Source organism: Microtus ochrogaster, chromosome 2, assembly GCF_000317375.1.
Source record: "Microtus ochrogaster isolate Prairie Vole_2 chromosome 2, MicOch1.0, whole genome shotgun sequence".
In the NCBI taxonomy this organism is placed as follows: domain Eukaryota; kingdom Metazoa; phylum Chordata; class Mammalia; order Rodentia; family Cricetidae; genus Microtus; species Microtus ochrogaster.
In genome coordinates, this window is record NC_022010.1 from 22,887,062 (window position 1) to 22,900,394 (window position 13,333).

The following is a 13,333-nucleotide window of genomic DNA, read 5'->3' on the forward strand; positions in this document are numbered from 1 at the left end:
AGGCAAATCTGAGCTACATGAAATCCCGTCTCAAAAAAAAAAAAAAAAAAAAAAAAAAAAAAACAGAAGTTCAAGTCTGGCCTGGACAACTTAACCAGTCTGTTTCCAAAAGAAGAGCACTAAGGCTTGGCATTAGAGTACCCATCTAGACCCTCCTAGTGAGGGGCTGGATGTGGCTTAGTGGTAAAGCTCCTGCCTAGAATACCCCAGTGAGGGGCTATGGTGTGGCTCAGTGGTAGAGCACCTGCCTAGAATCCCCCAGTGAGGAGCTGGGGTGTGACTCAGTGGTAGAGCCCCTGCCTAGAATCCCCCAGTGAGGGGCTGGGACATGACTTGGTGATAGAACAACTGCCTAGAATCCCCAGTGAGGGGTTAGTGCATGTTTGTGACCCTGGATTCAATTCACAACACTACCAAAAAATAATAAATAAATAAATAAATAAATAAATAAATAAATAAATAAATAAATTTCTATGAGCTTGAGCCACACAGGGGAAGGAAGTCCCCACCAGCTGGTCCTTGCTTTACTTGCCCTGTGAGCCAGTCATGCCTGTAATTGGCCATCAGTACAGAAACAGATTAGTTAATAGACCTAAGGTGGGCAGGGGTTGCCAAGCAGAGTTTCCCTTCTCTCACTCACCCATGTGTTTGCCCATCAGGAGCTCGGTTCCCAGGTGTGGGGGTACTCCCTGGAGTTCCCACTGGCACAGGAGTCAAGGCCAAAGCTCCAGGTATGGACAGCCAACAGTGCTGGGGGCCAGGGTAGGATCCTCTGTCAGCCGACAAGCAGTGCTGACCTGGGGTGTAAGGGATACCTTGGGATTCTAGGCTTATTTGGGGACTTCTGTGGGGACAGGGAGGCACTTCTTATGTCCCAGCCCTGTTTCTACTGGCTAGGAAGAGCAGAATGCTGTTCAGAAAGCCCGAAGAGTAACCCTGACTTAATCCCAAGGAGGCTGAGGCAAGAGGTTTGAAAGTTCAAGGCCAGACTGGACAACCTAGTGGACTGGGCCACTGTTTCAAATTCAAAGTAAAAAGAGGGCTGAGGGGTAAGGCTCAGTAGTAGAGCACTTGCTTGGAAAGCCCTATTGAGTCAGGTAGTGATAGTGTACACCTTTAATCCCAGCACTTGGGAGGCAGAGGCAGGTGGATCTCCAATTAACAGGACAATCAGGGCTGGCTACTCAGAGAAACCCTGTCTAGAAAACAAAGAACAAAAACAAAACAAAAACAAAAAAAAAAAAACTAGTGAATGAATGGGGCAGGATAAGCTTAGTTTAGTCATGGAGGTCTTGCCTAGAATCCCCCAGTGAGGGGCTTGGGCTGTTGCTCAGTGGTAGAGCATCTGCCTAGAATCCCCCAGTGAGGAGCTTGGGCCATTGCTCAGTGGTAGATCTCTTGTCCAGCATAAACAAAGGAATGGATCCAGGGCTCTGTGCCCTGCACCCTCAGCACTGGGTTGCAGTGATAGCTCTTTATCTTTGCAGGTGGAGGTGGTGCTTTTGCTGGAATCCCAGGTGAGTTGAAGCTGTTCTTCCTAGGTAAGCTAGACAACCCAGAAACCTAGCCATGCCTGCCCCATCTCCCTCATGTCTCTCACTGCAAGGCTTGATGAAGAGTTTAGCACACAAGTATGTGAAACTCCATCCCAGATCCCACATTCTAAAAATTAATATATATATATGAGATATATAAATATATAAGAGATAGATAGATAGATAGATAGATAGATAGATAGATAGATAGATAGATAGATAGTCAGTCAGGATTCAACCCAAAGTGTCATCAGTCCCAGGCCACCATGATCCCATAACTCAGTGGTTCTCAACCTGTGGGCTACAACTCCTTTGGGGGTTGAGTGACACTTCCACAGGGGTCATTTATCAAATATCCTGTATATCAGATATTTGTGTTATGGTTCACAACAGCAGCAACATGACATTTATGAAGGAGCAATGAAAATATTTCTATGGCTGGGGGTCACCACAATGTGAGAAACTGAATTAAAGAGACACAGTGTTAGGAAGGCTGAGAACCACTGCTCTAAGCCAAACTCCATCGATGTGGATCCAAAATGAACCGAGATACCCAGCAGTGCCCTAAGGCAGCACAGAGGAGTGCAGGAGTGTGACTCTGGGCTCCTGCCAGTCCGTGGTTTACCACTGGGTAGTGCTTATCTGACCCATGACAAAGGGACAGTGAGGCCCTCTGTACAGGACGGTTCCTGAATGCCACGGGGAATAATTTCCCTCCATCTGAATATCGTAGACTGACTGACAAGGGGTTGAAAAAAGGGCTGTTACCCCAAGGCCTGGGACTCTAATTTACTTTCTCTATTCTTGCAGGGGTTGGGCCCTTTGGGGGACAGCAGCCTGGTGTCCCACTGGGTTACCCCATCAAAGCACCAAAGCTGCCAGGTAAGCCAGAGTTGGTTTCAAGATGCTTGACCAGGATGGAGGGAGATGGTCCAGGGGGCAAGCACTTGCTGCACAAGTGTGTGTGTGTATGTGTGTATATGTGTGTATATGTGTGTGTATGTGTGTATACATATATATAAATTTGTACACACACATATATATACAAATTTGTACACACACATAAACACATCCATCCATATCATCACTCCTTCTCTTCACCCATTCCTCTACATCCATTACTTCTTCTACCCTTTTATCTCCCATTATCCTGCCTTCCTCCTACCTATCCCGTTCCATTCATCTATCCATCACTTCTTTCTTAACCCAATTCATCTCTCCATCCATCCCTCCTCTCCTGCATCACACATCCATCCCTCCATCCACCCACATACCCTACCTACCCCTTCCTCCCACCTCTGTGCCTACCCTAACTATCCATCCGTGCACTGATCTTTTATTCCATCCATCCCTTGCTCTGCTCATAGGTGGCTACGGACTGCCTTATACCAATGGGAAGTCACCCTATGGTAAGTAGGCCCTCATGGATTTGTGGCGTTCTGACTCTTTCCTGCTCTGTGGGCCTGGCAAGGGTACTGAGGCCCCAGCCATGGGCCAAAAATACACCCAGCTAGACTGGAGTAGGAGCAAGGTGCTAGAATAAAAGTTCTCAAAGAACAAAGGCTGATCCTGGGGACGTGGGCTAGCATTCAGTCCTGGCCTTATTGCTAATCACAACACCCTAAGCAAGCCATTATTTTCCTTCTCTAAGCTTCAGTGTCTTTGTAAAATGGGATGGCAGCCCCTACGCATGCTTGTATCTGTATACACTTTGGTTGTGTTGGAGGGAAACCCCAGATGAATGGAACAGGGGAGGGCAGAGTGTGATGTTTGTGTGAGTGACAACCAAAGATCTTCTTCACAGGAGTGGCTGGTGCAGGGGGCAAGGCTGGCTACCCAACAGGGACAGGTAAGGGGGTAAAAAAATCTCACCTGCTTACAGCCAAAGGAACACCAGTGTCCCGTCCCCCCCACCCCCCAAGCTCCAGGGACTATCCCAAACACAAGCTTACCCATCCTGCATGAAGACCTTGGGCCAAGCCGAGACTCTGATCTGGGTTGGGGCAGCTCTTTGGCCTTTACTGGCTGTGGAGTCCCCAGCTACATCTGGGTGTCTGTGGGGCTGGGAGCATGGGACTCTGGAGATACCTTGGAGAGACCTAGACATCAGCACCATGTTTAGTGTCCCCCTCATCTCCCCTCTTCCAGGGGTTGGATCACAGGCGGCGGCAGCAGCAGCTAAAGCAGCCAAGTATGGTGAGTACACTGAGTCCTTGCCAGCTTCCAGGCCCCCACCTCCCCCATCCTGCGACGGTCAGAATAACAAGCCAGATGGTTTCTGTGTCCCCTTCTTATCCCCCTTTCAACAAGACCCATACACATGGCTCTCTCTTCCCCCGATCCATCTCTCTACCTGTCCCTCCATATCTCCCTCCCTTCCCTCATCCATTCATACCCTACTCACCCATCAACCCCTCTGTTCTTCAATCACTCCTCTCCACCCATTCATCCATCCTTCTCTCTATCCACACCTCCCTCTCTTCTTTATCCCACCCTCCATCCATCCATACATCCCTTCACCTCTCGCTTCCAGCATCTCTCCTTATCCATCCTGTATTGTTCCTCCTCTCCCTCCATCCTTCAACCTCCCTCCATCCCCTACTCTTCCTCACTCCATTCATCCATCCACCCATCTAACCTTCTCTTCCTTTTCCCTCCCTCCATCCATCCATCCATCTCCTATTCATCTAGCTATCCTACCCATCTTCCTCCCGCACCTATCCCTTTCCTAATCACACACACACACACACACACACACACACACACACACACACACTATACCCATCCCTCCATCCAGCCATCTCTCTTATCCATCTCTTCACCTACCCATCCCCTACCCACTCTATGCCTCCTTGTATCCCTCCTCGAGCCTTCCTCTCTCCATCCCCGCATCCTTCCTTTCCTTCATCCATCACCCCTCTCTCCACCCGCCTGTCTCAGGGGCTATGGACAAAGCCCCGCAAGCCATTATTTCTCTGCAGGGAAACTGAGAGAAGGGTATTGGAGAAAGTGACCTGTCATTTAAGGCCCTAGCAGACAGGGAGAGTTTGCCGTGTGAGTCAGACAGAAAGAACCGAGGGTGAGGACTCAGCGTTTAGAAGGGGGCGATAGGGACATTGGAAGTTTGAGGCCTTCCTTTGCTACATAGCAAGTTTGAGGCTATCCTGAGCTACATGAGGCCCTTCTCAAAATAAAAGCAAGAGATGAAGAAGGCAGCGGAGCATAAAAGATGAGTGTCTTGGTGATTGGAGAGAGAAACAGCGGCAGTATCTGTAGAAGAATGTTTTAATGTTATACATCCATTTCACATACAAAAATGTAACTCCCCCCATCCACACAATCCCTGGGACAGCCTAGCTGTGAATATGGCATGGTGGGAGTGTGGTGTGGTGGTGCCATGTCCTTGCAGTAGACAAAGCCGGCATCTTCTCCCTCTTCAGATAGAGGCCAGCCCACTAGGAAAGCCTTCTCCCCTGTCCCCAGCCCAGAAGGCCTTCCTGTTTCCAGGTCAGGGGCAGGAAGGTAGGACAGAGTTAGAGGAAGAACTGACCCTGCCTTGCGGAGGCCGCCGGGCTTTTCTCCAGGCACAGCGGCCCCTTGGTGGATCAGGCTTGGTGGGAATAGCTGGGATGTGGGAGCTGGAGAGCCTGGAGAGAGGGGCTGCCAGAGCCGGGCAGCCAGACACTTGGATTATGAATTTGGCTGAGTCTTTGGAACACAGGGAAAGGAAGCCTTCAGCATTCCTTTGGGGGCCCCTCTGGCCCAAGGAACGGAGCTTGTGGTTTCTCAGTATGTAGCAGTGATTAGAGAGGGGTTTGTCTGTGAACATCGGACTCCCTTAATAGGCGTGTGGAAATGGCCGCTTCAGGGGCAAACCCAAAACCCTGGGGTAGGAACCTTCCCAAGCAAGCCCATGTGGACATGCTGAGGCTTGTTCCTGGGTGAGCGAATGGTGGGTACAAAGCCAGCACCCCGCCTGGAGGGGTGGCAACAGGATTGAGAGTTCAAGGCCAGCCTGGGCTACCTAGTTGAGATCCTGTCTCATAAAAGAGCAGGCAATAGGGGGCCTAGGGAGATAACCCAATTGGTACAGTGCTTGCCACACAAGCATGAGGACCGAGTGCCGTGCGCCATAATCCACATTAGAAAGGCAGGCGAGGTAGCACATATCAGTGATCGTAGCGCTGGAGTCACCATGGTTAAAGTGTGTGCTTTGTAAGCATGAGGACTGGAGTCCAGGTCCCCCAGAAACCCACATAGGTGACCCATCTATAATTCCAGCCTTGGAAGGCAGAGGTGGGGAATTCCTCGGAGTCAAGCAGGCTAGTAAGGCGAGCCATATTGATTGGGAGAGCCTGCCTCAATAAATAAAGTGACGGAACACCGAGGATGAGTCCCGGAAATCAGCCTTGGGCCTCCGCATGCATGCACGGACAGATGCGTGAACGAACACCCACGTGTATGTGCTCCCACATGCATGGAAAAACATGCATATCCACATACATGGGCGTGCATGTGAGAAAGGGAAAAGGAAAAAAGTTCCTGAGACAGTGTCCTCAAAATTAACCTCCGGCCCTGACACTCGTGTACATACACAAGTACACACACACACACACACACACACACACACACACACACAATATACTGGCACCCCTGGAGCCTTCCTTTCTGGCCTCAGAAGTCTGGGGAGCCACATGGTGCTATCCCTGTCCCAACAGGTGCTGGAGGAGCTGGAGTCCTTCCTGGTGTTGGAGGGGCTGGCATTCCTGGTGGTGCTGGCGCAATTCCTGGGATTGGAGGCATTGCAGGTAATGCTTCTCCCAGCTGGAGGGTGGAGGTGTCCTTGAGGAGCCACCAGGGCAGAACCTCACCCTCTGTGCCTGTCTTTTCAGGTGCTGGGACTCCCGCAGCAGCTGCTGCTGCAAAGGCTGCTGCTAAGGCTGCTAAGTATGGTGAGTGTCCCCTCAGAAGCAGCAGGTTGGGGCTCTGCATGAACACTGGAACTCCATGAGGAGGGGTAGACTTTGCCTCTGGTCACGTCGGGCCACTCTGACCACCCCAGAGGGAGGCTTTTGCCCACCCTGGTTGCTTTACCTGGAAGGCAGCTCTTTTTCTGCATGGACTTGGCAGGGGAAGAGATACTACCATACATAACCTGCCTAGAATTCTCCAGTGAGGAGCTGGGGTGTGGCTCAGTGTTAGAGCAGCTGCCTAGAATCCCCCAGTGAGGGACTGGTGTGTGGCTCAATGGTAGAGCCCCTGCCTAGAATCCCCCAGTAAGGGGCTGGGGTGTAGCTCAATGGTAAAGCAGCTGCCTAGAATCTCCAGAGAGGGGCTGAAGACATTACTCAGTAGTAGAGTGGTATTATATGCAAAGTCCTGGTTTCAATTCCCAGTACTGCAAAATAAAACATAATAACAAAACAACAAAAACAAAACAAACAAACAAAAACTCACAGCATAGGTGCCTACAACAGACATTTTGATTTTGCCTTGGAATTGATCATGTTCTTCCCAGCTACATATCCAAACTAGAGGTCTCTCTGGGCTCCATCTTAGTATACTCCCAGCTCTCCAATGAGTTGGATCCTTGCAGAGAATCACCAACCCATCTGCATGTGATCCTGTACTCAGGATAGACTGTGTGGTCCCAAAGCTGACCTATATATCTGCCCTGGGAGGCCTACAGAGGTTCTCACAAGGCTTAGTCTGAGACAATACTCTTTCCATCTACAGGAGCTGCTGGAGGCTTAGTACCTGGTGGACCAGGAGTTAGGGTCCCAGGTGTTGGAATCCCAGGTGTTGGGATCCCAGGTGTTGGTGGAATTCCAGGTGTTGGTGGCATCCCAGGTGTTGGTGGCATCCCAGGTGTTGGTGGCATCCCAGGTGTTGGTGGCATCCCAGGTGTTGGGGGCCCAGGCATTGTGGGTGGACCAGGTAAGTTGGGCTCTATGTGTGTGTGTGTGTGTGTGTGCAATGTAGAGTATTGTCAAGACTTTGGCTGATCCCTAAGTCTTCTTCTTCATTCATCTATCTATACATATTCTTGACCAAGTCCAATCTCCTCCTCTTTAGACTATAACAACTTTCTAACTAGCTTCCAGCAACAGCAGCATCTCCAGCTTCCCTTTTAATTGACAGCAAGCTGCCGAGGCAGGAACCGTGCTTTTCGTTAACATGGCCCCACCCTTAGCTAAGTAGGTGCTTAGTAAATGGTGTATAGATGAGAAAGTGGATAGATTGGTAGATGGTCAAGTGTGTGGCCATAGAAGTGATCAAGTAGATGAGCAGCTAAACTAACCAATGTGAGCACAGCATGAATAGATGTGAGAATCGGTGACTACAGGGACTAATAGTTGGAAAGATGAATTAGCAGATTGAAAAAAACAGATGGATATGCAGGTAGGAAGCTACATCAGTGCTTAGAATAACGGGTGTGTGGATGCATGGGTGCATGCATGGATGGTTGCATGGGTGCATGGGTAAGTGCGTGGCTAAGATCGATGAATAGACAGACTGGCAGACCGCTAGACAAGTTGATGGGTAGATGGATAGGTGGGCATGTAAGATATTGATAGATGGACAGTGGGATGGATAATCTGATGGACAGACAGGGTGGTGGGTAGGTAAGCTGATGGGTAGATGGGTGCATAATGGATAACTGAGTGATAGGTGTATGAGTTTCCATCCATTCATTCCTCCGTCCTTCCATCCAGCCACATATCCATGCATATATTCTCCCATCCATTTATCTGTCTTATCCACCAATCTACAAACAGACAGAGAGCTAGTGGATGGGTGGATGGACAGCCATCTAAGGACAGAGAGCAAATGGAGAGACAGAGACAGGATAGAAGATGAATGGGTGAATGGACAAATAGCTCTACAGATAAAAAAAAAAGGTGGAGTAACAGACAGGTAGGCAGAGGGATATACAGCGACCATCTCTCCTCCATTCTCTCCTGAGAATTCTGTCCCCCTTGATCTCTCTCCAGGGGCTGTGTCACCAGCTGCTGCTGCTAAAGCTGCTGCCAAAGCTGCCAAATATGGTGAGTGCCCTGACCATCCCTGCTCTGGCTCCTGCTTGCCAGAGTGAAAGCCCTTCATCCTCTTGCTCAAAAGAGAGCAACTTGCTCAGGGAAAGCCCCAGACAGAGCTACTTGGAACCATTGGACCCCAGGATCAATTGTATCTCTCCAATTGTCTCCCACCATGAAGCCATACTGCTGAGTGATTGGCCCATCCCAGAATGACATTCCCAGTCTATACAGAGTCCCTAACTTCCCATGCTCTGGCCAAAGTCCTCTCAAAGGGCAAAAGCAAACCCACTCACTTCTCCATAACAAAGCAATGCTTTCCCATATATCCAGGAAAGACTCACACTTCATGAAAGAGACTGATCAGGGACCCCACGAATCCCAGTTTCTTGTCCTTAAGGACCAACTTAAAGGAAGCACGCATCACATCCTTTTTTCCCAGCCAATGAGCATTCTTCCAGACTTTGCCCAGCCTCACAGGGGTCTCTTTTAATTGGATTCTTTCTCTTCTACAGGAGCCAGAGGTGGAGTTGGCATTCCAACATATGGAGTTGGTGCTGGGGGCTTTCCTGGCTATGGTGTTGGAGCCGGAGCCGGACTCGGAGGTATCCTTCCCCATGAGCTTATCTCTGAGACTTGCAGGGAGTTGGGGAGTAGATGTGGGTTTTGGTGTGCTAGGGAAGAGAGAAATAAGCATCATAGCTTTAGTGGATGGGAAAGCTGTGGTCCTTGCTCAGCAGCAATCCAGGCAAAGGACCACCCATCCATCCATTTCTCCATCCATCTATCAATTCATCCATTCATCTCTGCCTTGTCCAACTATCTATCAATCCATTATCCATCCACTCATCTATTTATCCATCCATCTACCCATTAACCTATTGTATTTTCATCCATTAATCCATCTACCTAGTCATCTCATTTATCCACACATCTATGCATCATTCACCTCCTATTCATCCATATATCTGTCCAAGTGTATGCACATACATCTCTCCAGCCATCTATGTATCCATCCATTTATCTACCCATCTACTCACCTGTATATCCATCCACCAATATATACATCCATTCATCTATCCATTTACCTATCTGTCCATCAATCCATTCACACACCCATCCACTCCCCTGCCCCCCTGACCACCTGTCTTCCCACTGTCCCATTCTTTTAACCCTTCTATCTATGTACCCACCTGTTCTTCTCTTTTCCTAGCAGGTGCAGGCCAAGCAGCTGCTGCTGCTGCCAAAGCTGCTAAATACGGTGAGTAAATTTGCCATGTCTGATGCCATTCTCTCTGTGGAACCTAGACTCTAAGCAAGGGCAGAGCAGCCTCACCCTTGGGCCTTCAGGGCAAAGATGCAAATCCACAGCCCCCATCTGCCTTCTAAGCCATGCCCACCTTTTCCATTTGCCATTAAGATTATTGGTACCTTGTTTACCAGCTCACTCCAAAAGAGTGAGTTGGAGATGCTGGACAATCCTGCCTCCTACCTCCCGCTCCATTTATCCATGCACACAAACATATATATGTATATGTGTATATATATGCACATGTGATTGGGTGGATAGTGGTGGATAAATGGATGGAAGGATGGATGGATGGATGGATGGATGGATGGATGGATGGATAGACGGAAGGAGTGAACACAGGTGTTTATGCTTCTCTCCTCCAGGTGCTGGAGGAGCTGGAGGCCTGGGAGGCCTGGGAGGCCTGGTGCCAGGTGTAGGAGCAGGTGGAGTACCAGGAGCAATACCAGGTGTACCAGGCACTGGTGGAGTGCCAGGTGAGCTGTGTTCCCCCATCCTGAGATGGATTTGTATTGTCTTATGGAAGAGGTTTGGGGCTTGACATTTTACAGATAGGAAAACTGACCCCAAAGATGAGTGGGAGGAGGGGACAGTTTCCCCTAAAGCAGTTGAGTGGAGAGGAACACTCTGTAGGGACCCGGTTGCTCTCTGGAAAGCCTCTTTCTGCCTGGGGAGACTCAGCCAGCTCTGAAGATCCCCATGTAACCCAGAGTTGAGTGACCTGCCTTCTACTCTGAGGAATTTCTAGTTTCTTATCAACAAAGGACCCTTCATTCAGGTGACATTAGGTCCTTTCCCATCCACCAATCAGAGATAAGAGAAAGATGATTTTAAAAACTTGGCATTCAAGGACAGCCTTTTTAGTTGTTTTCCAATTGGAAGATTTTGCTTTTGTATCCTTCCCGCCACACCCAGGAGAAAACTGTCCTTCTGTATTTTTTACAGAAAGAAGCTAGGGCTGGGAGGTGCCTGAGTAATAGAGCACTTGCTGAACATGCAGAAGAACTTGGGTTCATTCCCAGTATTGCAAAGAAAGAAGGGGCACTCAGTGGGTAGAGGCACTTTCAGCCAAGCCTGACAACCTGAGTTCAAATCCTAAAACCCCACATGCTAAAATGAGAGAAATGACTCCCATAATTGCCTTCTAACCCCCAAATGTGTACTGGGGTGCACGCGAGCATGCACGCATACAAATAAGTAAATGAACATGAAATTTTAAAAGGCACAAGAAAGGATGCTTGGGAGATGGTACAGGGATAGAAGCATCTGCATTGCAGTTAGTGTAGGGACCAGAGGTTGAATCCCCCAGAAACTACATAAAAGCCAGTGGACATGGCAGCCTCCCTGTAATCTTAGCATATGGGAGGGAGAGATGGGGACTCCCCAGAGCAAGATGGCTAGCTAGTAACGGCGTATTCAACCAGTATGCTTAAATAAACAGATCAGCTCAAAACAACAGATACAGGGCTGGAGAGATGGCTCAGTGGTTAAGAGCATTGCCTGCTCTTCCAAAGGTCCTGAGTTCAATTCCCAGCAACCACATGGTGGCTCACAACCATCTGTAAGGAGGTCTGGCGCCCTCTTCTGGCCTTCAGGCATACAGACAGAATATTGTATACATAGATAGATAGATAGATAGATAGATAGATAGATAGATAGATAGATAGATAGATAGATAGATAGATAGATAGATAGATAGATAAATAGATAAATAGATAAATAGATAAATAAATAAATAAATATTTTAAGAAAAAAACAGATACAATTTAATAATTGAAAATGGGGAAACTCACAGGATCGGGGTCCAGTGAACACCTTGCACAGAGAAGAGAGCTAGCACACCCGGATTCCCAGGTTTTCTTCCCTGACCCCAGGCGGCCACACCCTAGCCAAATGTGATTGGCTGAGCTTCCCCATCCAGCTAGAACAGCTGAAACAGTGAGCTCTGAGTTCAGTGGAAGATGTTGCCTTAAAGTACAATATGGGATCAGAAAGAAGACAAGGGTAGCCAGGCAGGGTGGCACACACTTTTGTCCCAGCACTCAGGAGGCAGAAGTAGGCAGATCTCGGAGTCTGAGGCTAGCCTGGTCTACAAAGCAAGTTCTAGGGTAGCTGGGCTGTTACACAGAGAAACCCTGTATTGAAAAACCACCAACAGAAGGAGGGAGAGAGGAAGGGAAGGAGGGAGGAAAGAAGAAGGACCTCTGTGAATGGTGTGATTCCTGTAGTATTTATAGAAAAAAAAAACCTGTTAGAAATCAAATTTTTCAAAACCGATCTGTATATTCAATACTCCCTTAGTTAAATCCCACCCAAAAAAATTTGTAAATACGTGTGTGCACATGTGTTTAAAAATAAATAAAACATGAGGAAGGGGTCATTTCCTATAATAGCTTGGGATACAGGTTCTACTAGGAATTTTTTACTTAAGAGCATCCCAAACAGGGCTGGGATCCCATAGGCTCAGAGATGCCTCTCTGCTCTTCGCTGAAACCCAAGCAAAACAGGGGCATGCCCAGGTGCCCTGCAGAGGGCATCAGCAGCACTATGCCTGAAGCCCGGGTCACCCACCTCGGCACCCTTCCCTGTCTCCAGGGTGAGGCCGTGGTACCCAGAGAGGGATACCCATGGGCAGACTCTGGAAGGGATGGGTAACAATGGGGAGGGGTATTGGGTATCATCTTATACTCCATTTATCCAAATAGGAGCAGGTACCCCTGCAGCTGCAGCTGCTGCCGCTGCTGCCAAGGCAGCCGCCAAAGCAGGCCAGTATGGTAAGTTGTCCCTATCTGTATCTGATCTTTGACCCCAGACCATAGCCTTCTCACATCTCCTGCTGAGGAGCTAAGGGTGATCTTGAACTCCTATTCCTCCTGCCTCTCCATCTCATATGCTGGGATTCCAGGCATGTGCTTTTCCATGCTTTGTGTATGCACTGCTGGGGGCTAGAACCCAGGGCTTCCTGCATGCTAGGTAAGCACTCTATCAACTGAGCCACACCCCAAACCCTGAGTTTTTAGCTTGCCTGCTCCCCTTTAGCAATATAGGTCTGCCAACACCTCCATGGCCTTGCCCTGTGCTGAAAGCTCCTATACCCCAAGTCTAACTATGGCTGGTCCTCTTCTCAGTCTCAAGCTAGAGTCCAGCCTTATCCGCTTGATATCTGCATTGCTCCTGCTTTCTCTTGATAGAGGTCAAGTTGACCCTTAGAGTCCCAACAATGTGTACATTTCCTGAATATGATTAACAGTGGATGCTCTACTTATAGAAATTCAGCAGGGGTCCAGTCATATGCTGGGGCAGGGGCTTGGTAAAACTTGGCCTTAATGAATTTGGTAGCCAAGCCTAGTGGCTACTGGTTTGTAATATCAGCTACTCAGAAAGCTGAGCAAGGACATTGAAAGTTCAGGCCAGCCGGGCGGTGGTGGCACACGCCTTTAATCCCAGCACTC

The 13,333-nt window shown here is 48.9% G+C and overlaps 1 protein-coding gene across 1 annotated transcript in view; it reads left to right on the forward strand.

The window, feature by feature from the left end:
• Positions 1-13,333, forward strand: part of Eln (elastin) — a 46,029-nt gene that overhangs the window by 21,236 nt on the left and 11,460 nt on the right. The window contains exons 11-24 of the mRNA XM_013350475.2: positions 660-731; positions 1,488-1,517; positions 2,346-2,417; positions 2,903-2,944; positions 3,340-3,384; positions 3,684-3,731; positions 6,254-6,343; positions 6,428-6,487; positions 7,272-7,472; positions 8,531-8,584; positions 9,088-9,177; positions 9,789-9,833; positions 10,247-10,357; positions 12,587-12,655. Coding sequence (XP_013205929.2) covers positions 660-731; positions 1,488-1,517; positions 2,346-2,417; positions 2,903-2,944; positions 3,340-3,384; positions 3,684-3,731; positions 6,254-6,343; positions 6,428-6,487; positions 7,272-7,472; positions 8,531-8,584; positions 9,088-9,177; positions 9,789-9,833; positions 10,247-10,357; positions 12,587-12,655 — 1,029 coding nt within the window. The remainder of the gene's footprint in view (positions 1-659; positions 732-1,487; positions 1,518-2,345; positions 2,418-2,902; positions 2,945-3,339; positions 3,385-3,683; positions 3,732-6,253; positions 6,344-6,427; positions 6,488-7,271; positions 7,473-8,530; positions 8,585-9,087; positions 9,178-9,788; positions 9,834-10,246; positions 10,358-12,586; positions 12,656-13,333) is intronic.